Raw genomic sequence first — 25,654 nt, 5'->3', positions numbered from 1 at the left:
TACATACAAGAGGAAGTGAGGGGAAAGGGAAAAATAATACAAGGGGGAGAAATGAATGACAGTAGAGGGGATAGAGAGAGAAGAGGGGAGGGGAGGGGAGGGGAGGGGGGATAGTAGAGGATAGGAAAGGCAGCAGAACACAACAGACACTAGTATGGCAATATGTAAATCAATGGATGTGTAACTGATGTAATTCTGCAATCTGTATATGGGGTAAAAATGGGAGTTCATAACCCGCTTGAATCAAAGTGTGAAATATGATATATCAAGAACTATGTAATGTTTTGAACAACCAACAATAAAAAATTAAAAAAAAAGAAAGTTAGTTATAATGATAAACTTAATTAAAACTCATGATGGATACTGGAAATATAACATGGCAATCTAATGTTTTAATCCCAGAACAAGGAGAATGTGGTCCAAATCTTTCCTAGCACTTAAACACATCCACATCCCATGACATGTAGGAAGTACATTATCAGGAAAGATAGGATGATCACCTTCTGCAAATATGATAATTTGTCTCAAATATAGAAATATTTTCCTTAGGGTTATGGTATGATAGTGATGTTTTTCTTAGAGTAAGAAGAATACATCTTCTCATATATTCTGGCAGAAGTCCATAGAAGCATCTGGATACTTCCAGTATCTCAGCCCAAAGAATATTGCTTAGATTAATCCTTTCTTCCTTCCTTTCCTTCCTTCCTTCCTTCCTTCCTTCCTTCCTTCCTTCCTCCCTCCCTCCCTCCCTCCCTCCCTCTCTCTCTCTACAGGACATTGAACTCAGGGGTGCTTAACCACTGAACCACATCCTCAGCCATTTTTATACTTTATTTAGAGACAGGGTCTCACTAAGTTCCTTAGGACCTCGCTGAGTTGCTGAGGCTGGCTTTTGAACTCTTGATCCTCCTTGCCTCAGCCTCCTGAGCCACTGGTTTTACGGGCATTCATCACTCCCCTTTCTTTTCTGAAGATGCTAACCTTCCTTGCTTGGAAACCTGTTATAAGCACATATGAGACAATGGCCTTGGTGAGATCCTTATTCTTTTTAAGTTCCAATGGTCTTCAGGATTTTCCTAGAATTAGTTCCAGGGCATATTCTGGGGGACAAGAGCAGAGTTTGACTTGGGAGGAAAAGGCTTTTATTCCAAAAAACATCATAAGATTTAAAAAAGATTTGCAGTAACAATATATGTAGGGATGGACCCTACAGGTATTAGACCAATAATATTGGATTGGGACCAAATTTAGGTAGCCCTGACATAATAAACTTTCCAGAGATTTTTGGATTTAATGCTGTAGATGGTTAAAGTACTGACTCTGAAAAAAATCATACCATTTTGTGTATCATGCCTTCATGTCATCTCTTAACACACTGATTCTTGGCATGGCTATGTGCTTTCTTTGGCCAACGGAACATTAACAAATGTGATGTAGAGACTCGAAATGTACTTGCACACTGCAGCTTTCTTTTTATTTTCATTTTTGGACAAACTTCCATGATGAAAAAACCTGGACTAACCTACTGGAGACATAGAGCTCAACCAACAACTAGCACAAACTCTTAAGACAGAAGTGTGGTCACCATCCTTCAGTAGAACTGTCATTTAGCTGCAAATATGTCAGTGTGTCCATCTGACACCACGTAGAGCGGAAATGATTTGCTCCCACTAAGCCTAGCTCTAGTTCTTAACCTGAAGAATACATACATAATTGTTGTAAGTCACTAAGTTTCTGTGACTTAATTTGTTCTGCAACAAAATTAACTAAAAGAAATATACTAATTTGAAAAGAAATGGATGTATTTGCTGAAACTTGGACTCAGTGGTAGGCTACATTTGATGATATTGAGAGGGCAGAACTTTTCTGGAATAATGTACAGGAAGGATTGTGAAGGATTAAGAAATAGAAATAGTGGAATAATTTATGCATCTTTCTTCACTCTTTTGGGCCCTGGAGGAGCTTATGAGTAGTTGCTTCACTAAAGCACCAAGAAATGAATTACTGAGGGGAGTCCCTGGCAACCCAAACACTTTCATGTGTCTGTTTTCTATGGGCCAAGGATGATGCCAGGAAATGTCACCACTTAGATGGGCTTCCTGATTTCAGTGGAAATGATGAAATCCTAGAGTAATAATCAGAACTTATTTCTTAGGAACTCTGATAGTGGCTGGCTCTAAGAATTAAATAGATGAGCAAACTACTGAATCATTACTTCATCTATAGAAAACAAACCAGACCTGACATGCCACAGTTGAAAAGCAGAGCTTCTTCCTCAATTACAAAATTGGTATGAATCAAAATATATTTTAAAATTTAACCATTTCACATCTAATAAAAAAATTTTAAAATATGATTTTAGAGATTTATTCTAAGAGGATTAAAAATCTTCTAAAATCACATAATATAAAAACAAATATGAATAACCCTGAATTATCCAGATCATCTATACTAGTATTTCATAGGTAAGTTTCAACATAAACTTGAAAAATATTTTTTTTTGAGATGAGATCTGACTGTGTTGCCCAGGCTGGTCTTGTGGGTTTAAATGATTTTCCTGCCTTAACCTCCTTAGGGCTTGGATTACAGGCACATAACGCCAGCATAGCTGTATAAACTTGAAAGAAAGCTGTTATTATTTTGTGCAAAAATTGACATAATTTATTAACAGAGCTCAACATATATTTATTAAGGTGAAAGGAAATCATGTTTCTTGATGATTTTTAGGTACTAGATGCATTCAATAAAATAATTCTGTGAGAGAGGTATTATTATTAGGGTATCTATATACAAATAAAGATATTAGGCTTAAACAAGTTAAATAATCTGCTAAAATATTAAATTATTAAGTAAATAGATCACACAACTAGAGAATGAGTGGGGGAGGGGAGGAGTACATTAAGCATGAATTAACTTCAAATTTAAGAATGGGCACAGGAAAAAGTATGATTTAGAAAAAAACTTGAGAGTAACCCAAGACATGAAGACTTAAATTACCAGGAAGTATCAATGTTTTAACCTGTTTAAATAGTGAAATTATATTTGAAAAAAATCCATTGTTGGGACAATATGCCTATAGCAATGTAAATGGATACTTATCAAAAACACACTTTCTTCCTGCTAGCCCTGGGGTACTGCAGTATTCCTTGGAGTTCCCTGTATTCAGTCCATATCTTTGCAAAAGTCCCTTCAATTATTACTCAAATTATCCAGTTCAATACGCTCATTGATATATTATACTATTTCAGATAATATATGTCTTTTTACATCAAATTTCCTTAGAATGGATGCCAGAACACTTTTAAGTGTTCATACGCTAACCCCATAAATCCCTTTTTCTGGCATCCATTCTAAGGAAATTTGATGTAAAAAGACATATATTATCTGAAATAGTATAATATATCAATGAGCGTATTGAACTGGATAATTTGAGTAATAATTGAAGGGACTTTTGCAAAGATATGGACTGAATACAGGGAACTCCAAGGAATACTGCAGTACCCCAGGGCTAGCAGGAAGAAAGTGTGTGTGTGTGTGTGTGTGTGTATGTGTTTTTTTTTGTGTGTGTGTTACTTAGGCATCCAAGCCTGAAAAGGGGAGAGAAGGGAGCAGTTACTGAAAGATAACAGGAGTTATCCACATAGAGGAGGTCATTAGATAGGAGCTGTGACCGTTTGTTGGGAGATTTATCCAGCTAGGAGTGACCCTGGAGTAGAAGAGGAATAATCCTGGAGTAGAAGAAGAGCCTGGGTAATAAATACCCATCATCCCCTTTCTCTCATCCTCTGATCTCTTATCAGTGTTTCCATTGGCTGAACCTAATCAGAAGCCAAAGGGCAAGAGATCCTGTTGTTATAGTCCATAGTCCATGTAAGTCAGTCTCACGGGGCATAGAGCAGGGTGGAGAATGCTGGAGAGTGGAATCTGCAGGGGCTGATGGAAAATATCCAGTCCCAAAACTTTCAACTAAAGTGGCAAAAACATCAGCATCAACCATAACCTTCCATCAATAGTGAGATGGTTAAACTGTGTCGCAGATGCTCAGTAGAATACTAAGCAGCCATTAAAAATTATAATAAGGAAAACTAGCCAGCAACTTAAGTATAAACTTATTGTACAAGACAAAATTTTTATTTATTTATTTTTTTTAAATTTTTATTGTTGGTTGTTCAAAACATTACATAGTTCTTGACAAATCATATTTCACACTTTGATTCAAGTGGGTTATGAACTCCCATTTTTACCCCGTATACAGATTGCAGCATCACATCGGTTACACATCCACTGTTTTACATATTGCTATACTAGTGTCTGTTGTATTCTGCTGCCTTTCCTATCCTCTACTATCCCCCATCCCCTCCCCTCCCATCTTTTCTCTCTACCCCATCTACTGTAATTCATTTCTCCCCCTTGTTTTTTTCCCCCTTTCCCCTCAATTCCTCTTGTATGTAATTTTGTATAATCATGAGGGTCTCCTTCCATTTCCATGCAGTTTCCCTTCTCTTTCCTTTTCCCTCCCACCTCTCACCCCTGTTTAATGTTAATCTTCTTCTCATGCTCTTCCTCCCAACTCTGTTCTTACTCTCCTTATATCAAAGAAAACATTTGGCATTTGTTTTTTAGGGATTGGCTAGCTTCACTTAGCATAATCTGTTCTAATGAAGACAAAATTTTTAAAAGAATAAAAAATTATATGTTACAGTTTTATTGAAATTTATATTCATAGATGAACAAAGCAAAAATAAACAGCTAAAATGAAAATACTTGTGATTGGATGATGAGATCATAGGTGGTTTTTGTTGCTTGCTCTTTCACAATTCCTCAAACTCTCCCTAATACTATTTTTGCTCCCATTGTAAAAAGCACTTAAAAAAAGATGTAGAACTCATGTACCTTTTTAAAGAATTGCTATTATATACTTTTTAACCAATCATATTAAAGTCATTAAAAGTAAGAAAGTTAAGTATAGTTGCTCTCCTTAACATGTAACTAGTCTCAGAGCCAATCATGCAGGAGGCACTAAACACATACAGGGTACTGTGGGAGTGAGAAAACCCCACTCTCTCCCTTACCTTCCAGAGTGCAGGGGGAAGAGAAAGCATGTGCTCAAATCCCTCTGATCCCAAACTCAGAAAAAAAATGCTTTTCAGAGAGGGATAAAGAAAGCATTGCTGTGTCCAAAAGAAAGAGAGCTCATAGTTGAAGAAAACTGGAAAATATTCACTGACAGATAATGATGGACAAGATTTTTCCAGGGAGTATTGATGAAAGGAAGTATTCAGGCTAGAGAGGACAGTACAAGCATACTTACAGTCCAGTGAGCATTTTGACTTTGCTGGAAGTTGAGGCATGTATCAGAGAGCCTGGGAAACAAACCCCATGCTATATAGTTAGGCTAGAAATTTCCTGGAGAATATAGGTTCCCTTAGGATTAGGACTTAGAAGAAATTCCCTGCAGACAAATTAGCTTGATAATGTCATGAGCATTACCTATTGGCAAGGGATCATGGCTGATAAGTATGGGGATTACCAGTGATATTTGATATTTATCAGGCATTTACTATGCACCACACATGCTAAATGCCTGATAAAGAAAGGTGCTAAGTTCGTTCCTTCCTTCCTTCCTTCCTTTCTTTCTTCTTTTGTAGCCATCTTAATATCTTTGTCATCTTTATTTTTCTCCCATTTACTGTAGAATACAGAGTCCTGGATTTTTTGGTCACAGATTGGTAGCCTGGAACCCAGGAGAAGCCCCAGACTCCTAACAGTGAGGCATGGATATTTTGCTATTACATCTTTTTAAAATTAATTTTCTAAAATTTATATAGGACAGTGGAATGCATTACAATTCATATTACATATATAGAACACACTATTTCATATATCTGGTTGTATACAAAGTATATTCACACCAATTTGTGTCTTCATACATGTACTTTGGATAATGATGGCCATCATATTCCATCATCATTTCTAACCCCATACCCCCTCCCTGCCCCTTCCAACTCTCTGCCTTATCTAGAGTTCATCTATTCCTCCCATGCTCCTGCTCCCTATCCCATTGTGAATCAGCCTCCTTATATCAGAGAAAATATTCAGTATTTGGTTTTTTGAGATTGGCTAATTTCACTTAGCATTATTTCCTACATCTCCATCCATTTACTTGCAAATGCCATGGTTTTATTCTCTTTTATTGCTGAGTAATATTCCATTGTGTATATATGACACATTTTTTTTATCCATTCATCTACTGAAGGGCACGTAGGTTGGTTCCACAATTTAGCTACTGTGAATTGTGCTGCTATAAACATTGATATAGCTGTGTCCCTGTAGCATGCTGTTTTTAAGTCCTTTGGATATAGACTGAGGAGATGGATATCTGGGTCAAATGGTGGTTCCATTCCCAATTTTCCAAGGAATCAGTATTCCATACTGCTTTCCATATTGGCTGCACCAATTTGTAGTCTCACCAGCAGTGTATGAGTGTACCTTTTCCCCCACATCCTTGCCAACAGTTATTGTTTGTCTTCATAATAGCTGCCATTCTGACTGGAGTGAGATGAAATCTTAGAGTAGTTTTAATTTGCATTTCTCTAATTGCTAGCGATGATGAACATTTTTTCATATATTTGTTGATTGATTGTATATCATCTTCTGAGAAGTGTCTGTTCAGGTCCTTCGCCCATTTATTGATTGGGTTATTTGTTTTTTGGTGTTTAGCTTTTTGAGTTCTTCATATACCCTAGAGATTTGCTCTATCTGATGTGTGAAGGATAAAGATTTGCTCCCAGGATGTAGGCTCTTTGTTCACCTCACAGATTGTTCTTTTGCTGAGAAAAAACTTTTTAGTTTGATTTCAGCCCATTTATTGATTCTTGGTTTTAATTCTTGCACTATAGGTGTCTTATTAAGGAAGTTGGGGCCTAATCCCACATGATGAAGATTAGGGCCTACTTTTTCTTCTATTAGACACAGTCTCTGGTTTAATTCCTATGTCCTTGATCCATTTTGAGTTAAGTTTTGTGCATGGTGAGAGATAGGGGTTTACTTTCATTTTGTTGCGTATGGATTTCCAGTTTTCCCAGCACCATTTGTTGAAAATGTTATCTTTTGTCCAGTGAATGTTTTTGGCACCTTTATCTAATATAATTGGAATTTTGTGAGTCAGTCTCTGTGTCCTCTATTCTGTACCATTGGTCTACCAGTCTGTTTTGGTGTCAATACCATGTTGTTTTTGTTACTATTCCTCTGTAGTATAGTTTAAGGTCTGGTATAGAGATGCCACCTGCTTCACTCTTCCTGCTAAGGATTGCTTTAGCTATTCTGGGTCTCTTATTTTTCCAGATGAATTTCATGACTGCTTTTTCTATTTCTATGAGGAATGCTATTGGGTGGGATTTTGATCAGAATTGCATTAAATCTGTATATTGCTTTTGGTATGGTCATTTTGATAATATTAATTCTGCCTATCCAAGAACAAGGGAGGTCTTTCCATCCTCTAAGGTCTTCTTTGATTTCTTTTTTTAGGGTTCTGTAGTTTTTATTGTATAGGTCTTTCACCTCTATTGTTAAGTTGATTCCCAAGTATTTTATTGAGGCTATTGTAAATGGAGTAGTTTTCCTCATTTCCCTTTCTGAGGATTTGTCACTGATATACAGAAATGCCTTTGATTTATGGGTGTTGATTTTATATCCTGCTACTTTGCTGAACTCATTTACTAGATCTAGAAGTTTTCTGTGGATGCATTTAGATATAGAATTGTATCATCAACAAATAGTTCTAATTTGAGTTCTTCTTTTCCTATGTGTATCCCTTTAATTTCTTTGGTCTAATTGCTCTGGCCAGTGTTTCAAGAACTATGTTCAATAGAAGTGGTGAAAGAGGGCATGCCTGTCTTGTTCCAGTTTTTAGAGGGAATGACTTCAGTGTTTCTCCATTTAGAATGGTGTTGGCCTGGGGCTTAGCATAGATAGCCTCTATGATGTTGAGATATGTTCCTGTTATCCCTAATTTTTCTAGTGTTTTGAACATGAAGGGGTGCTGTATTTTGTCAAATGCTTTTTCTGCATCTATTGAGATGATCATATAATTCTTATCTTTAAGTCTATTGATGTGATGAATTACATTTATTAATTTCCGTATGTTGAACCAACCTTGCATCCCTGGGATGAATCCCACTTGGTCGTGGTGCATGATGTATTTGATATGTTTTTGTATTCAATTTGACAGAATTTTATTGACATCTTTTTGCATTTATGTTTATTAGAGATATTGGTCTGATTTTTTTATGTGTCTTTGCCTGGTTTTGGAATCAGGGTGATATTGGCCTCATAGACTGAGTTTGGTGCTGCCTCTTTTTCTATTTTCTGAAATAAATTGAAGAGCATTGGTATTAGTTCTTCTTTAAAGGTCTTGTAGAACTCAGCTGTGTATCCATCAGGTCCTGGGCTTTTCTTGGTTGGTAGGCTTCTGATGGCATCTTCTATTTCATTGCTTGAAATTGATCTGTTTAAATTGTGTATATCATCCTGATTCAATTTGGGCAAATCATATGACTCTAGAAATTTGTCGATGCCTTTGATATTTTCTATTTTATTGGAGTATAAGTTTTCAAAATAATTTCTAATTATCTCCTGTATTTCTGTAGTGTCTGTTGTGATATTTCCTTTTTTATCATGTATGTTTATGATTTGAGTTTTCTGTCTCCTTCTCTTGGTTAGCATGGCTAAAGGTCTGTCAATTTTATTTATTTTTTTTCCAAGAACAACTTTTTGTTCCAAGAACCAACAATTTTTTCAATTGTTTCTTTTGTTTCAATTTCATTGATTTCAGCTCTGATTTTAATTATTTCCTATCTTCTGCTGCTTTGGGTGTAGGATTTGTTCTTCTTTTTAGTACCTTTCTTATGCTGCTCATTTTTTAGATATGGAAATTGTTGCTTAGAAAGGACAACTGACACATCCGAAGTAGCATACCTCATGTATAGTGAATCTTAGGTTTGAATTTCTGATGCTAGAACCTGCACTCTAACCCATGCTTTGTATACCTTCTTAGAGAGAGTAAAAGTGAAATTAATACTGGACCAGTGAAGAGACCACAGGATGCATGAGACTTATAAAATCCCACCTTAGAGTCCAGTCTGGTAGGAAATTAGGGAACATTAAGGATTATAATAAATAGAGTTTCATTGTCCCAGCTCTATCCTATCCACTGAACAGGTAGCTTTAACTTATCTATAAAGTGGAGACATTAACAGTGCCTTTTCCAGCGGGGTTTGAAAGAATTCATTCCAATAGTATGTGTAAAGTGCTTAACAACACTGGTCACATAGTAAGTGCTTGATAAATATTGAATGTTAAGATAGCACACTACAGTATAGAACATTTCTTACATGGGGACACACACTGCCTTATGTTCTCCCATGACAATCCTGAATTTTAGGATACTGGATTGAGTACTCCTTTTGCTATTGTAGTATAGAAAATGGCCCCAGTGTAAGACCAAAGACTGCAGTATTTTGAATCCATTATGCAATTGGGTTCCTAGAGTAAAAGACAATCACCTAATCCTGATTTGTCAATCAGGATTCAACATGCCAAGCACATATCTGGGAGGTGTACGGATGTGCTTATTTCCCAGGGAGAAAACCTTGTCTGCCTGTCCTTTTCTCTGTGACACTGGAAAGTGCAGCAGGGTGGGCTCCCTGGGCTGCTTCCTAACCCCAAACAGGAAGCCTGGGAAGCAGCCCAGGAACCCTACTCTGCTGAAAAAGGTGCTGCTCAAGAGTGTCTCCAAGGCTTTCAAATCAATGGGAGCCAAATGGCCTGACAGAATATTAAATGTACTAACTTTAAAGGGGCCTCAGGAAGCTATGAAGCCCAAAGTAGAACATTTAAAACACTCTAAAGAATGAACAATTGAGCTGGGTGTGTTGGTGGTGCACCCTGGCAGTCCCAGAGGCTTGGGAAGCTGAGGCAGAAGGGATTGCAAGTTCAAAGCCAGCCTCAGCGATTTAGGGAGGCCCTGAGCAAATTAGCAAGACTGCCTCAAAATAGAAAATAAAAAGAGCTGGGGATGTTGTTCAGTGGTTAAGAGCCCCTGGGTTTAATCCCTGGTACAAAAAAAAAAAAAAATCCAAGTTTCGTTCTTCAGAGGCATTTTCTGACTTATATAGACAGACATTGAAGAAACTAGGAGGTTAATTTGTTACTCATTTCCACCTTCCTTCATTCATATTAACCCAAATTCTGCTCAGTCCATGTATCAGTTAAAGACTGTGTTTTAGACCTACTAACCTGAGACTGTTATACTAGTTCATGTACACATTTGGACAGTTCATGGATCAATTAATGCCCTGAGCTTTGTGGCTCCAGCATAAAGACCAAATATAAGACAAATAACCTGTTGTATAGACCAGTCACTCTTCCCTTCAAGAAACATGATGGGAACCCACAGGGTTTCCATACTACTAATCATCAAACGTCTTGACTAGAGAGCACCACTGTTTCAACAGCATGGAAACTGAGGCACTGAGTTTAACTGAGGTTAAGTTTAAAATTAGACAAAGGACCAGGAAAAGAGGCTTAGTTTGGGGCTTTGACTACTACTCATCTGAAGTCTCTGCCTGTTAAGTATTTTTACTTTATACCATTTATTTCTAAGGTTAAAGAAAATTTTTCTTAAGGGAAGATATAGTTAAAAAAACATTTTACATGGTACCATTTGGACTAAAAATATTTTGTGATTTAGACCTTAATAAAAAAAAGACTCAATTGCTTTTTTCTATAATTTATGTACTTAATGTATACTTAAATGCTTTCTAATCATTAGAACAACTTCAAATACTATCAAGATTCTCGGAAGCCATAAAGAATGCCAGTTATGGCTTGAGTTGGTACAAAGCCCTGTCTGTGAGCTTCCAGTCTCCAGAGGAAGTAATAGATAAAAATAACCACTGGCAATCTTTTTTTTTATATAACTGGAAATTTCCACATCTGCTTCTGACTTGCTTTGGAAAGTTAGGGGGAAGTGACTCTCTTTGCTTTCAGTCTAGTAGCAAGAAGGAGCCTCAGGACACTCACTAAGGGCCAGATTCCCATGGAGTAACTTTCTTTTTTTCATTTACATCTTTTGATTTATTTAGATTTTCTTAGATTATTTTCTTTTTTATTATTAGTTGTTCAAAACATTACAAAGCTCTTGACATATCATATTTCATACATTTGATTCAAGCGGATTATAAACTCCCATTTTTACCCCGTATACAGATTGTAGAATCACATCGGTTACACATCCACTTTTTTTACATACTGCCATACTAGTGTATGTTGTATTCTGCTGCCCTTCCTATCCTCCATGGAGCGACTTTCTAAAGTGCAGTAGTGTTTGTTCAGAGCCACAGGCTGCAGAGACAAGAGCCCCAAGCAGTGAAGGGCTGGGCTATTGAGTTCCTTCCTCTAAGTACACCATGGCTAGGTGCTGTCCAGTCTTGCTGCAGGCTCTTGATTAAAGTGTTGGGTGATCCAAAGATATTTGAAAAGTGCAAATGGCAAACTCTGCTTGCCAAGGGATCCTTGTTCAGTTTCTGGAAGACTCTTGAAGATGTGGTATCAGCATTCCAGCTCCTAAGACTATAGGTTCAGATCTAGGGAGAAGAGTCCACAATTAGGAAAAAAAACAAAACAAAACACATTCCTGAGTAGAAAAATATATCACCTCTCAATAATAGACTGAAGTAAGAAATTACTTTAGAAAACACACATCTGTCTGGAACCAGCATGGTTCAAAACCTTTCATCCCACCCTTTCTATTACTGCCGTAGTCCAAGTCTCCTCCCAGATCTATTGTAGGAGCTTGTCCCTCCATTCTAAGAGTCCCAGACACTTCAGTAATACTGGAGCACATTTCATGGAGCTTGCTCTTGAAAATCCTTTACAGTTCCTTATTGCACCAGATATTTTTATTAGTTCCTGCAGATCCATTCTTCACTCGCTCTCCCTGTTCATGCCCCAGGATGATGACATTGTAGATGGTTGCTAATGACTTCTGCTCCTCTTCCCTAGGTCTAAACAGAAAGGAAAGGGCACTTGAAGTCTCTTGATGTGTGTGTGTGTGTGGGGGGGGGGGGAATTCTGAGGATTATGAGGCTAAATAAGGTGGGCTTTGGAATAAAAGGGTAACATGAGGGCTACATGATTTTCCAAATATGTTCTGAGAAGCACAAGGTAGCTCAAGACCCTTGCAGAAAAATATAGTAGGGTATTTATATTCTACTCCAATTTCATCACTTTTTTAATTAAAATTTTTTTAGAAATTTTAATTGACTCATAATAATGACATATTTGTGGGGTACAGTGTGATTTTCAATACTGTATACAATGGACAATGATCAGATCAGGGTAATTAGTATACCCATTACCATTAATATATCCCAATATTTATCATCTCTTTGCTTTGGGAATATTCAACTCCTCTCTACTAGCTATTTCAAAACATACAATACTGTTGTCAACCATAGTTATATGGTTGTGTGTACCTGGTGTCGCCACATGAGCTTTGCCAGTACATGTCTGCTCACTTTCCTCATTCATAGAAGGAGAGACTGGTCTGCTGATCCCTTAAGGGTCCCTTTCAGTTTGCAATTCACCTGAGTGTATTTGTGCAGCCAGGCCTTGCATTTTTTTTTTTTTAATATTCTGAATTCTGCATGCTTGCCTGAATTAGTATTTCTGAATTGATCTTTTCTAAATGGTATGACTGTCTTCGTTTTCACTGAGACTAAATAGTTTTGTCACTACTGTGTAAATTAATCTGAAACTTAACTTTTTAAGTAACTGGAATGATCTGCTTGTAAGATGATTCCTTTTTTGCTTTTATCTTCAGTGTACCTCCTTAATTCTTCAGCTTGATTGTCTTGTGCGGTAAATGAAGTGTGATCTTGTGACTAAAGATTTGGGAAGACTGGGGCTGGTGGGACCTTTTATTTTCAAATAGTGGCATATTATCTGAGTCACAGACTCCATTATCAAAAAACGAACAAGGACCAGGTGTTTATCCACGATATCGTGGAGAAAGGCATCGGGCTCCATTGCCAAAAAATGGACAGGGGGGCCCAATGCTCCAGGGCCCAAAACCACAAATATACGGAGCACTGGAGGAACCCAGCAACTCCATCAGGGTAGTGCCCAGGACACATTGTCCATCAGATCCCTCATCAGACAAACCAGAGGGAGCGCAGGGTTGGACATCTGCGCCTCCGCCAGAGCAGTACTAACTCCAGAGATGGGAGTTCAAATCATTCCCACAGGGGTGAAAGGACCTCTTCCCAAAGGAACAGTAGGCTTATTATTGGGACGCAGCTCTTCTACTCTAAAAGGACTTATGGTAAGTCCTGGGGTAATTGATCCCGATTATGAAGGTGAAATAAAAATTATAGCCAGTTCTCCAAAGGGTATATCAGTAATTTCACCAGGAGATAGAATAGCACAGTTACTAATAATACCCAGCCTACATGATAAATTTTCCAGTCGTACTGTAGAAAGAGGTTCCAAGGGATTAGGCTCCACAGGTGTAGATTGGGCTATGCTTTCTTTAAATTTAGATTCTCGCCCCATGCTAAAACTAAATATTCAAGGACATGAATTTAATGGGCTACTGGATACAGGTGCAGACCTTAGCATCATCTCTCGTCAAGAATGGCCAAAACATTGGCCATTACAACAAGCCACTCAAACGCTTCGAGGCCTAGGAGTGGCAACTAATCCCCATAGAAGTGCAATGGAAAGGCAGCAGAATACAACAGACACTAGTATGGCAATATGTAAATCAATGGATGTGTAACTGATGTGGTTCTGCAATCTGTATATGGGGTAAAAATGGGAGCTCATAACCCACTTGAATCAAATTGTGAAATATGATATATCAAGAACTATGTAATGTTTTGAACAGCCAACAATAAAAAATTAAAAAAAAAAAAAAAAAAGAAGTGCAATGGTATTAGATTGGAAGGATCCTGAAGGATGTGAAGGAACTATACAGCCATATGTATTGGATCATCTTCCCGTAAATTTATGGGGACGAGATGTCCTAGATCAATTAGGTTTGACATTAACAAATAACATCAACCAAAATGCACCCACTATTATGACTAGACAAGGTTTTAGGAAAGGAAAAAGATTAGAAAAACAAGAACAAGGTATAGCAGCACCAATACAAATAGATCAAGGAACAGACAGACATGGGTTGGATTTTCAGAAAGGGCCACTGAGACAATAAAAATTACTTGGAAATCAGAAAGACCAGTATGGGTTCCTCAGTGGCCCCTGACTAAAGAAAAGATACAAGCAGCCCATGACCTGGTCAAACAACAATTAGCAGAAGGACATATACAACCTTCTGTATCTCCCCATAATACTCCCATTTTTGTCATCAAAAAGAAATCTGGTAAATGGAGATTATTGCAAGATTTAAGAGCCATTAATAATGAGATGGTTATTATGGGACCTGCTCAATCAGGGATTCCTCAGTTGTCTGCTTTGCCAAAAACCTGGTATGTTTTAGTTATAGATATTAAAGATTGTTTTTTTTTCAATTCCAATTCATCCTGAGGATAGTCCACGTTTTGCATTTACTATCCCTGCATTAAATCATGAAGGTCCTGATCAGAGATATGAATGGAAAGTACTCCCTCAAGGGATGGCTAACAGCCCAACTATGTGTCAAATTTATGTTAACAAAGTAATCCAGCCACTTAGAAATCAAAATCCTGAACTACAAATATTTCACTATATGGATGATGTATTATTAGCACACAAAGATAAAAACACATTGCTAGAATGTTATGCCACACTTACAAACTTATTAAAAAATTATAATCTAGAGATAGCAATAGATAAAGTACAATTAAATTTTCCAATTAATTATTTAGGAGTTCTATTATCCTCAACCATGGTCTGTCCACCAAAAATTCAAATACGAGTAGATCAACTCAAATCACTTAATGACTTTCAAAAGTTATTAGGAGACATAAATTGGATAAGGCCTTATTTAGGTATACCAACAGGAGAGTTGGGACCTTTATTTGATATCCTAAAAGGTCCATCAGATCCAAATTCACCCCGAATGTTAATGCCTGAAGCAAGAAAGGCATTAAAAATCATTGAAACATATATGGAAAATATGCATTTGGATAGAATTGATATAAGTTTGCCTTTATTATTTATTGTACTACCAACAAAAAATATTCCTACAGGAGTATTTTGGCAAGAATGTCCATTATTATGGATACATTTATCTTATTCTCCTAACACTATTCTTACTAGGTATCCTGAGGCTGTAGGTCAATTAATACTCAAAGGAATAAAAGCAGCAAAGGGAGTGTTTCGAATTTCTCCCAATAAAATTATTACTCCATATACTATGAATCAAATTGATGAGTTAGCTAATGAGTTAAATACTTGGGCAATAATCATGTGCAAATCTAATGTTTCATTTGATAACCACTTACCATCTAATCCTTTATTGTCTTTTTGGTCATTGCATCCTGTAATTTTTCCAAAAATGACAAGAAAAACACCTATCATGAATGCTCCAAATATATTCACTGATGGGTCAAATAATGGTACAGCAGCAGTAGTTACCCCTGATCAAACTTTTACATTTTTAGTACCCAAACAATCAGCTCAAAAGGTAGAGCTTAATGCAGTTTTACAAGCTTTTGTGATGTTTAAAGATTCTGTATTTAATTTATTTTCTGATAGTCAGTATGTAGTTAATGCTATAGTATCTCTTGAAGATGCTGGTAGGATTTCCCCTTCTTCTACTGTTTTCTCTTTGCTTTCCACTATACAAAGTCTAATCTGGGACAGAAAAGATCCATTCTTTATAGGACATATCAGGGCACATACAGGATTGCCTGGAGCCCTTAGTTTGGGCAATGATTTAGCAGATAAAACTACACCTGACATACATATTTTCTCTACACTAGAAGAAGCTATAAATTTTCATAAAAAGTTCCATGTCAATGCTAATACTTTACAAAAGTGCTTTAAAATAACTAAGGAACAAGCTAGACAAATAATAAAACAATGTCAAAATTGTGTGACCTTTTTACCACAAGTTAATCTTGGAGTCAATCCTAGAGGATTGATACCTAACCATATTTGGCAGATGGACGTCACACACTTGCCAGAATTTGGAAAATTAAAATATTTGCATGTTACAGTTGATACTTCTTCTGGATTTTTGATGGGCTCCCTTCATGCCGGAGAAAAAACTAAAGATGTTATAGCTCATTGCTTACAAAATTTTGCCACTGTGGGTGTTCCAAAACAGTTAAAAACAGATAATGCCCCTGGTTATTCTTCTACCTCTTTTAAACAATTTTGCTCAACATTTGGCATTACTCATATAACAGGAATCCCATACAATCCACAGGGACAAGGCATAGTTGAAAGAGCTCATCAAACTATTAAAATGTACTTATTAAAGCAAAAAGAAGGAATTGGGAAGGGGTATATATTCCCCAAAGATAAACTTAAAATAACCCTTTTTACTCTAAACTTTTAAAATTTGGATTCATCAGGACTTAGTGCTGCGTAAAGGCATATGTGTCCAAAAAATGTACATAAGCCCAAGGTACTTTGGAAGGATATTCTAATAGGACAATGGAAAGGTCCTGACCCAGTAATTGTCTGGAGTCGGGGGTCTGTTTGTGTGTTTCCACAGGGAGAACAGCAGCCGATTTGGATTCCAGAGAGATTAACCAAGGTCCTGACCCAGTGATTGTCTGGAGTGGGGGGTCTGTTTATGTGTTTCCACAGGGAGAACAGCAGCCGATTTGGATTCCAGAAAGATTAACTAAAGCGATTTCTACAGACCAAAAAGAAGATGATTTGGCTCAAATCCATAACAACTGATATCCAAAACTCCAGTTTGGCTATTCTTACATCTGCAACAGAACCAGGATGCTTTTTTCAATATCTATTTTATTATTGCCCTTTGCCATATCATGAAGTTGTATTTTGTTTTTTGAGCTCATACAGACCTAGGTTAATGTTTTGCTGATCAGTTCTATTTTTTGACTATAGAGTTTTTAAACATTGCAATGGAGATTTCACCTGTAAAAAGTTATAAGGCTTTTACTATAATGTTATGTGTTGTATGTATTATATTAAGTGTGCACACTTGTGTTTTGTGTTATATGTTTGAATGTATGTATGTCCATATATCATATATGATGAGCGCTCATGATAAAATGGATCCAAATATTTTTTTTTCACGTGATTTATATGGTTTAATTTAAATTGGGTAAACAACTGTTGAGGATTGTTTTAATATGTAAACAAAAAAGAAGGTTAACAGATCTGTTTGTTTACTTTCACCTTTCCTTTTCATTATATTTAATAATTCTCTTAAAGATAATGTAAATTGTTAAGAAAATTGTTTTCTTTTAGTGCCTTCTGTAATGTTACATAATTTTTTCTTTAGCCATTATTGCCAGAATTCCTATCTTCATCCCAGTGCCGGTGAAGACAATGTAAATTGTTAAGAAAATTGTTTTCTTTTAGTGCCTTCTGTAATGTTACATAATTTTTTCTTTAGCCATTATTGCCAGAATTCCTATCTTCATCCCAGTGCTGGTGAAGTCAAAGATAAAACCAATCTACAGCTTCTACAATAGCCATCACTGAACTGCTTGCAGAACTTGCCTGGACACATTGTGAGCTCACCTGTATGCATTGTGAACTATCTGTTGGTGCAGCGACTTGTGGTAGTGTTGGGGTATTTTTGCTGATGATGTCATTGGTGGTACAATTTTTCCAAAAGGAGCCGTCAATTGGCTTGGTGTATCTTCCTCCCTTCTGCTTGTCATGATCGTCCAGCTAAAATTTGGGGGCCAACAGAGGTGAGGCAAAGAACCTCATCACCCCCGCTGGTACAAAGACCTCTCCACAGGTGTGGCTGTATACTGGACCGGTAGTCAGTGATGGGTAAGATCCAATTGCAATGGTACCAACCTAAGGACCATATGTACTATTGGACAACCTAAGGCAGGCACGGTCCCTAAGCCACATGCTTGTTGTTTAAACAGAGAGGGGGAGATGTTGAGAGCCACAGCTGAAGGGGCCCCAGCAAACTTCCAGCTGCCAGCAAACTTCCAGCTGCCAGCTGATGATTGGCTCACAGCGGCCCCAGCAACATCTAGCTGATTGGCTCCTCTGCGGTGATGCTCATTGGGCTGTTTCCCTGCCCTTTCAGACCACGGAGCTGCTCATTGGGGGACTTTTTTGGCTCCGCCCACATGACCCAGCCAATCGGCCTCAAGAGCAGGAGGATTGTGGGAGGTGGAGAGAAGCTTGTGTGGGAGAGAGAGGCTTGTGGAAAGCCGGTGGTGGCAGTTGAGGCTCTGAGGGTTTTTCCTGAGAGGCTGTTTTGTTTGGCGTGTGTGGTTCTAAAAATAAAGTTAGTTTCTTTTGACAAGTGGCTCCTGATTGTGCCCAGCCAGACTGCGGCATTATCATCTCTTTGCTTTGGGAATATTCAACTCCTCTCTACTAGCTATTTCAAAACATATAATACTGTTGTCAACCATAGTTATATAACTGTGCTATAGAACAAATGATTTCTCCTATGCAACCATTAACCATTCTCTTTCCATCTCCCTGTATAATTATTAGTCTCTAATAACCACTATTCTACTCTCTACTTCTATGTGATGAACTATTTTAGCTTCCACATGTGAGAATATGCACTATTTGACTTTCTGTGCCTGACTTATTTTATGTAATATAATGTCTTCCAGTTCTAGCCATGTCCCTACAAATGACAAGATGCATTCATTATGGCTGTATAAGATTTCATTGCTTATTACAGCACATTTTCTTTATCCAGTCATCCATCAATGGAAAATTAATGGATTTCATACCTTAGCTATTGTGAATAGTGCTACAGTGAACATGGCAGTGCAGGTATCTCTTCACCATGCTCATTTCCTTTCCTTTAGCTATATACACAGTAGAGTAATTGATAGATCACAGGGTAGTTCTATTTCTAGATTTTTGAGGAACCTGAATACTATTTTCTATAATGGCTCTACTAATTGATATTCTCACCAACAGGGTGCAAGAGTTTCCCTTTCTCCACATCCTCGCCAGTATTTATACTTGGTCTTTTTTGTTAAGAGTCATTCATTTTTACTGTAGTGATGTGACATGTCATTGTGTTTTGATTTGCATTTTCCTGGAGGTAAGTGATGTTGAACATTTTTTCATATGTTTATTTGCCCATTTTTAAAGTCAGATTCTTCCCATTGTTGAGTTGTTTGAGTTCCTTATATATCCTCTATCACTGTTTAAATCTGCATTATCTATAAGACTTCTGCTCATAATTTACTTTGTAATGGAAAAAGAAAACAATTGGGAACCACTGGAGTAGGAAAGAGGAAAGGAAACACTGGTAGTAGAGTGCTGAGTTTGCAGTTAGTTCCAGGTGGAAGAACAAAACAAAAACAGAGAATGGGCCTTTTGCCAGGGATATATAGAAAGCTGGCTCCTTTTACTTGAATTTTAGCACAAATTATACCAATGAGAATAGTCTATTGAGTATCATCTCTAATATTTGATTGTAAGAATATTGGATGACTGATATTATGCTTAATTAATTCTTATAATTTCCATAAGAATTATCTGAAACAGAGTCTTACAAATAGTAGATGCTTAGTACAGGTTTGTGAGCAGAAGAATAAATGAAAGAATAGCACTATCCTGAGAATTGCAGCATCTATTTTTCCATCACTATGTTATTCACTTATTATTTCTTAGTTCCAATATCACTATTTCTAAAATAAGAAAGCCAGATTACAGGCTCTACAAGCTCTAACAAAGCATGGTTTAATGACCAGAATAATCTCTTTTTGAAAAGACCCATGATACATATTTATGGCATCAGGATTGACTCCTAAAGTATTACTGCTTGATAGCCTACTTGTCTGCATCAGAGCAAGAAGGCATAAGTCTAAGAGCAGCACAAGTGAGGTTAGATGAAAAATAACTTCTACAAATGCAAAGGTCATTGTACCACAGATGAGGACTCAGAGGGCCTGTGTGGCAGATCCAATTCTACCCCTTAAGTTTTGAGATAATTTTATACAAGTCACCTCATCTCTTATGTCCTTGCAGTATATTCATCTTTTTTAATGTAGCTGTGCTAGAAATCTTTGCAAGACAACTAAGACATGTTTTGTATCTTTAAAAGAAAGTATAACATTGCCTTCTTTAGAATTGATAGGGGACCTAAGGAACAGTCTTATACAATGCATTAACTACTGAGATATAGAGAGGTGAGTAGAAGATCTCTCTTTATTTAAGAGGCATCCCTGGGTATTTAAATAAAATATGTTGGGACATTTAAAAATGTATTAAACGTATTAAAGTATGAAGAAAATTCACAAAGTAGAAAACCATACAAGATTCTATATCCCAAAGACAATAATTCTTGACATTTTCATAGTTTTCCTTCTTCTTTTTGGAGAAAGTGGTAAGGTGAACATGTAAAAACTTTTAATAGAACACAAATGATATAGTAGATTTTTATATACTACCTTTTTCTACTTTTTGTTATATAGAAATAATTTTTCTACATTATTATTCTTCAGGAAGGAAATTTTAAATGACACCATATAGTTTATTGAGTAAAGGTTCTAGTTTTCCACTGTTGTGTCAGTCAGGATATATGAGGTTATGCTGCAGTAACAAACAACTCCAAAATCTCAATTTAATAAACAAAGTTTTATTTTTTTGCTCATGCTCCATGTCAACTGAAGGTCATCAAAGTTTTTCTTCTAATTTTTAGTTTCTAAGAGACTGAGACTGATATAGCAATTATTACCTCAAATATTTCAGGTTACTAAGTCAGATGGAAAACAAACAAACAAAAAAAAAACCCAGCAGAGCACATGGTGGCTCTTAGGTGCTTTCATTTAATTTACCAAAGCAAGTAACACGACCACATAACTACAATTGCAGGGAAGTTCAGTTCTATCATGTACACAGGCAAGAGATGCAGGAAATGATGAAATAGCACAAACAACCTCCATGCCCACCATGGAGGAGGATGAGAATGAATTATCTCTTTGGAAATCTCTAGTTTTATTTGAGACTTTTCCCTTTACAATATGAAAATAAAAGCCTTGAAGGTCCATCTGGGGAAATTGAGGAGAGTGGATTTCCATAAGAATAAGAACATGAAGCAATTTTTCCCAGAATTACCTAGAAAATTAGGGGTAGAACCACAGAGTGGAAAACACCACTGAGCAACTGAGCCCTGCTGGGCACTCTCACAATAACCAGATCTAGCTTCAGTTGCTGAACCTGTGACAGATCTGGCTTCAGTTGCTGACTTGTGAAGTAAAACTAGTAAACCCTTTCTTTCTTTAGTGGGAAGGGAGAATATTCACCTAAATAAAAGTCTGTCAGAAGTATGTGCGATGGACATGCCCAGGACAAATTCAAAGAACCCATCTCTCAAGATGATGCTGAGTCAGAATATGAGGGTAGAGGATGACTCTCAGGCAGCCTGGAAGTGGACACTTCCTCACAATGGAGGATTTAATGGTCAAGTTGAGCTGAGTTGGCAGAGAATGGGTATGGGAGATTGAGAGTCTACAGCTAGCAAGGCCTAAAAAATATCACAATATTAGCTGTGGCAATTTCTGGAAAATACATCATATATTATTTTAAATATTATTTTTAGTTGTTGATGAACCTTTAATTTTATTCATTTATTTATATGTGGTGCTGAGGATCGAAGCCAGTGCCTCATACATGCTAGGCAAGTGCTCTGCCACTGAGCCACAACTCCTGCCCTGTACATTATTTTAATATTCTTTATAATTTTTATTTTTTCTTTATTTTATTTTCCTTATTTTTATTTGTGCATTATAATTATATATAATTGTAGGATTCCTTGTAACATATTCATGCATGCACATGAATATAACATTAAAATTTGGTCAATATTGTTCCTCAGTATTTCCCCTTTCCCTCATTCTTTTTCATTTTTATACTCAGAAAAAATATATATAGTAGTGAGCCAAATTCGGTCAAAATCAATCATCTTTAAAATTTTTGCAGAATACACTATAAGATACACAGCAAAGGGATAATGGGAAAATATCAAACTTAGATAGCTGCATTAACACTACTATCTCACTTCATTACACTGGCCAAGTAAACATAAAATATAGAAACGTGGTTGTAGCCAGAAAATAATGCTGTAATCATGTGCTTCAGAGTGGGCTAGTCTGTGTGTTCAAGGTAGAGGCATGAGCTGGGAGACAGTCTTATAGATTAAGCAAGGGAGGATAATGTGGTAGGTAGGTGTGGTTTCTGCACTTGAGTACTTGGGTCAATTTGCTGGGCCTAGTATTTACTAGACCTTGGGCAAATTATCTAACTTCTTTGTGTTTAGTTTTGACATCTATAAAGTGGAGGTGGAGGAGTATGTACCTAAGCAATTGCCAAAAGGATTAAATGAGTTAGTATCTCCAAAGTAGTTAGAACAGTAGCCTGGCATTGTAAACATAAAGTTAATTATTATGGTATCTTAAAGTTGACCCTGCAAGAAGTTTGAATTTGGGTAAGCAAGAGGATCATGGAGGGCATTCCAGGCAGCAGAGCCAACATGGGCAAAAGCAGAGGTGGGAATGAGTTTGGCAAGGGAAGGAGTAAGGATGGCGATGGTAGAAGCGGTGGGGACAGCTTGAATTGAGGAAAGTTTTTGTTGAGGGGTATAGATGAAATTGACTTAGTAAAATGTGGCTGTCAAAAGGACGGAAAAATCTTGGGAAGAAATTTAGATCTGGTCCATCTAAATGGAGAAGAAACAGACATGATAACGAAAACAAGGTTTGGTGGGATTGGATCTGGCAGTGGTGTGCTGACTCTCCCTTAAGGGTTCTTCCCCAAACTTTCTATAAAAAATTAAAATCCTCATTAGGTGTTGTCAAAGAAAATAAAATATTAGATAAGTCAAACTATCTCATGATTCCATTTTATTGAGAAATAATTTTCAAAATTTTGGTTTTGATTTTGTCAAATCCTTTTGATTACAAGTTTTCTTCCCCTCTAGATTTACTCAGATGTTCATTTTTTGAAATACATAGTAGACTCTGGAATGACAGAGGTTTTCTTATTGCTGAGAGTCTGAGAGACAGTGAGAAAAAATTCTGCTGAATTAAATGAAACCCCAAACAATCTTCATGCAAATCTGGAGTGGCAGGTTCATGCATGAGCAGGTATTAGACAGTTGCTGTTAGACAATTACAGTGACCAGATAATAGATGGTTATTTAACTTCTGTTTTTAAAGGCTTGTGCAATTTTAAAGATCTAACAAGGCAACTTTCTCTAGCTAACGGCGAGGCCTAGATTGCCACCCCACAACTTTCCACCTCCCGTCTCTTGCCTAATTTTGGTGTCACAGAGTCCAGTTCTCTGGTCAAATGCTAGTCTAGAAGTCATTATGAAAGTTTGTAGCTGTGACTAACATTTACCAACAGCTAGTTTTTATTTTTAAACTCTTCTTAATTAACGTAGATTACATTCCACAACACAGGTGCTTCATTCAATCAGTTGAATGCCTTCACAGCAAAAACAGATTTCCTACAGAAGAAGGATTCTGCCTTAAGACTATATAACATGAAGATTTTGCCTGAGTTTCCAGCTTGCTGGCCCAGCCTACAGATTTCAAACTTGCCAACCTCCACAATCTGTGAACCAGTTTTTAAAAATGAATCAGTCAGAGACAGCTCTCTCCCTCTGTCCTTCTCTTTCCCATTGCCTCCCCCACTATTGACACCATTTCTATGGGGTGCCCTTGACTCCTAAAAACAGACACCAGTTTCCTGGCTATTCAAATACTAGGGTCCAGACTTAACCTCTTCTCAAAATCATTATCTTCATATCCTGTTCCTTTTCTTTCCCAGGAGATATTGGCCAAAATGCTAAATTAGTTCTTGCCAAAGAGTTAATGACTGGTGAATAATATAACAGGAACTTAAAAAGTATCTACTAAATCTAACACATTGGTATTTGTCTTGACAAAAACCTTAAAACATTACTCTGAATTAAAGCGAGCCATTTTTTTTCTATCATTGCTGATCATTAATCAATATATGAATTGTATGCAGATCTAAACAGGATTGCAAAGACTTAGGCTAATCAGAAAATAACTGAATGCAACTGAAACAATATAGAACACAAAATAATGTATTAGATAAGTGTTAAAATATGTATGTACACGACAAGAATGTAAATACACACATAGTTATCTTTGAAGAAAAGAATACCTACTCATTGCTATACCCCATGATTTATTCTGGTCCCAAACCTAAGGCAATGTCATTCATCCATCACCATACTCCTCACCTAGAAGTGGTCCATCACACCATCCTCATTTTTGTTTCAAGCATCCTTGGCCTGAGATAAGGTCTATTTACCTTTCTGGATTTGGTCCCGATTTCTCAATTTACAGATGACAAAACTAAAATCTGGAGAGGCAATAGATTTTACCTATGGTTCTGTAGCCAGCTCACAGAAAAATTCAAATCTAAATCTCCTGAATTTGAAGAGCACTTTTTATCCCTCTAGTACTGGGGATTAAACACAGGGTCACTCCATCATTGAACTACACCTCCAGTCCCTTTTTATTTTGTTTTGTGGCAGGGTCTTGCTAATTGTTCAGGTTGCTCTTAAACTTGTGAACCTTTTGCTTCAAACATCTCAGGTAGTGAGGATTACAGGTGTGCTCCACCATATTTGACTATAAACACTTTTAAAGATAAAAGTAAATATTTCAGGAATAAAACAAAAAGTATGGAGAATAATATAGTGGATATCTGTATACCCACCTGTATATGCAGTTTAAGAAATGAATTTCTTAAAACTACCAGATTCATAGTCAAGAGTCCTACGTTTTCTCTCATATGTGGAAGCTACAGAGAAAAGAGGGGTAAAAAGGTGGATCTCATGGAAATAGAAGGCAAACTGGTAGAGCAGAGGAAGGGAAACAGGGGGAAGAAGGAGGGGAGGGAAAGGGAAATACTGGGGAATGAAATTGACCAAATTATTTTATGTGCATGTATGACTATGTCTCAATGAACCCCCATTATATGTATAAATTACAATGCACCAATAAAAATTTTAAAATGAGGTTGAATTTGGTGTTCATCATTGCTATGCTGGTGTTTAACTTTTAATTCATATTAATATTTCCCATAAAAACTACTGAAGAATTATTTGTGTTTTTTTAAACTCTTTATATAATAGTGATTATACTATCTGTATCTTTCTGTGATCTGTCTTTCCTCTCAAAATTACATTGTTTAGGGGCCAGGATTATGGCTCAGTGGTAGAGCACTTGCCTAGCATGTGTGAGGCACTGGGTTTGATCCCCAGTATCATATAAAAATAAAAACAAATAAGATATTATGTCCATCTACAACTAATATATACTATATATAATATGTATTATATATTATATATATTAAAAATTATATCATTTAGACATATTTATCTAAAAATACACCTAGGTTTTGGTTCTTCCACTTCAATTACAGCTTAGTTAAGTAATCCTATTTATCTATTCTATTGATACAT

The 25,654-nt window shown here is 36.7% G+C and overlaps 1 protein-coding gene and 1 long non-coding RNA gene across 2 annotated transcripts in view; one reads left to right on the top strand and one right to left on the bottom strand.

Moving 5' to 3' along the window:
- Nucleotides 1-25,654, top strand: part of LOC139701511 (uncharacterized) — a 111,622-nt gene that overhangs the window by 43,809 nt on the left and 42,159 nt on the right. The gene's annotated exons all lie outside the window — the stretch shown is intronic.
- The window catches only part of Pdcd1lg2 (programmed cell death 1 ligand 2), a 68,141-nt gene continuing 53,672 nt past the window's right edge, over nucleotides 11,186-25,654 (bottom strand). Inside the window, exon 6 of the mRNA XM_027943076.2 lies at nucleotides 11,186-11,645. Coding sequence (XP_027798877.1) covers nucleotides 11,632-11,645 — 14 coding nt within the window. The 3' untranslated portion in view covers nucleotides 11,186-11,631. The remainder of the gene's footprint in view (nucleotides 11,646-25,654) is intronic.

The sequence above is a fragment of the Marmota flaviventris genome, chromosome 13 (assembly GCF_047511675.1).
Source record: "Marmota flaviventris isolate mMarFla1 chromosome 13, mMarFla1.hap1, whole genome shotgun sequence".
NCBI classification, from domain to species: domain Eukaryota; kingdom Metazoa; phylum Chordata; class Mammalia; order Rodentia; family Sciuridae; genus Marmota; species Marmota flaviventris.
The sequence above is the reverse complement of the archived record's forward strand: the minus strand, read 5'-3'. Positions and strand labels throughout refer to the sequence as shown.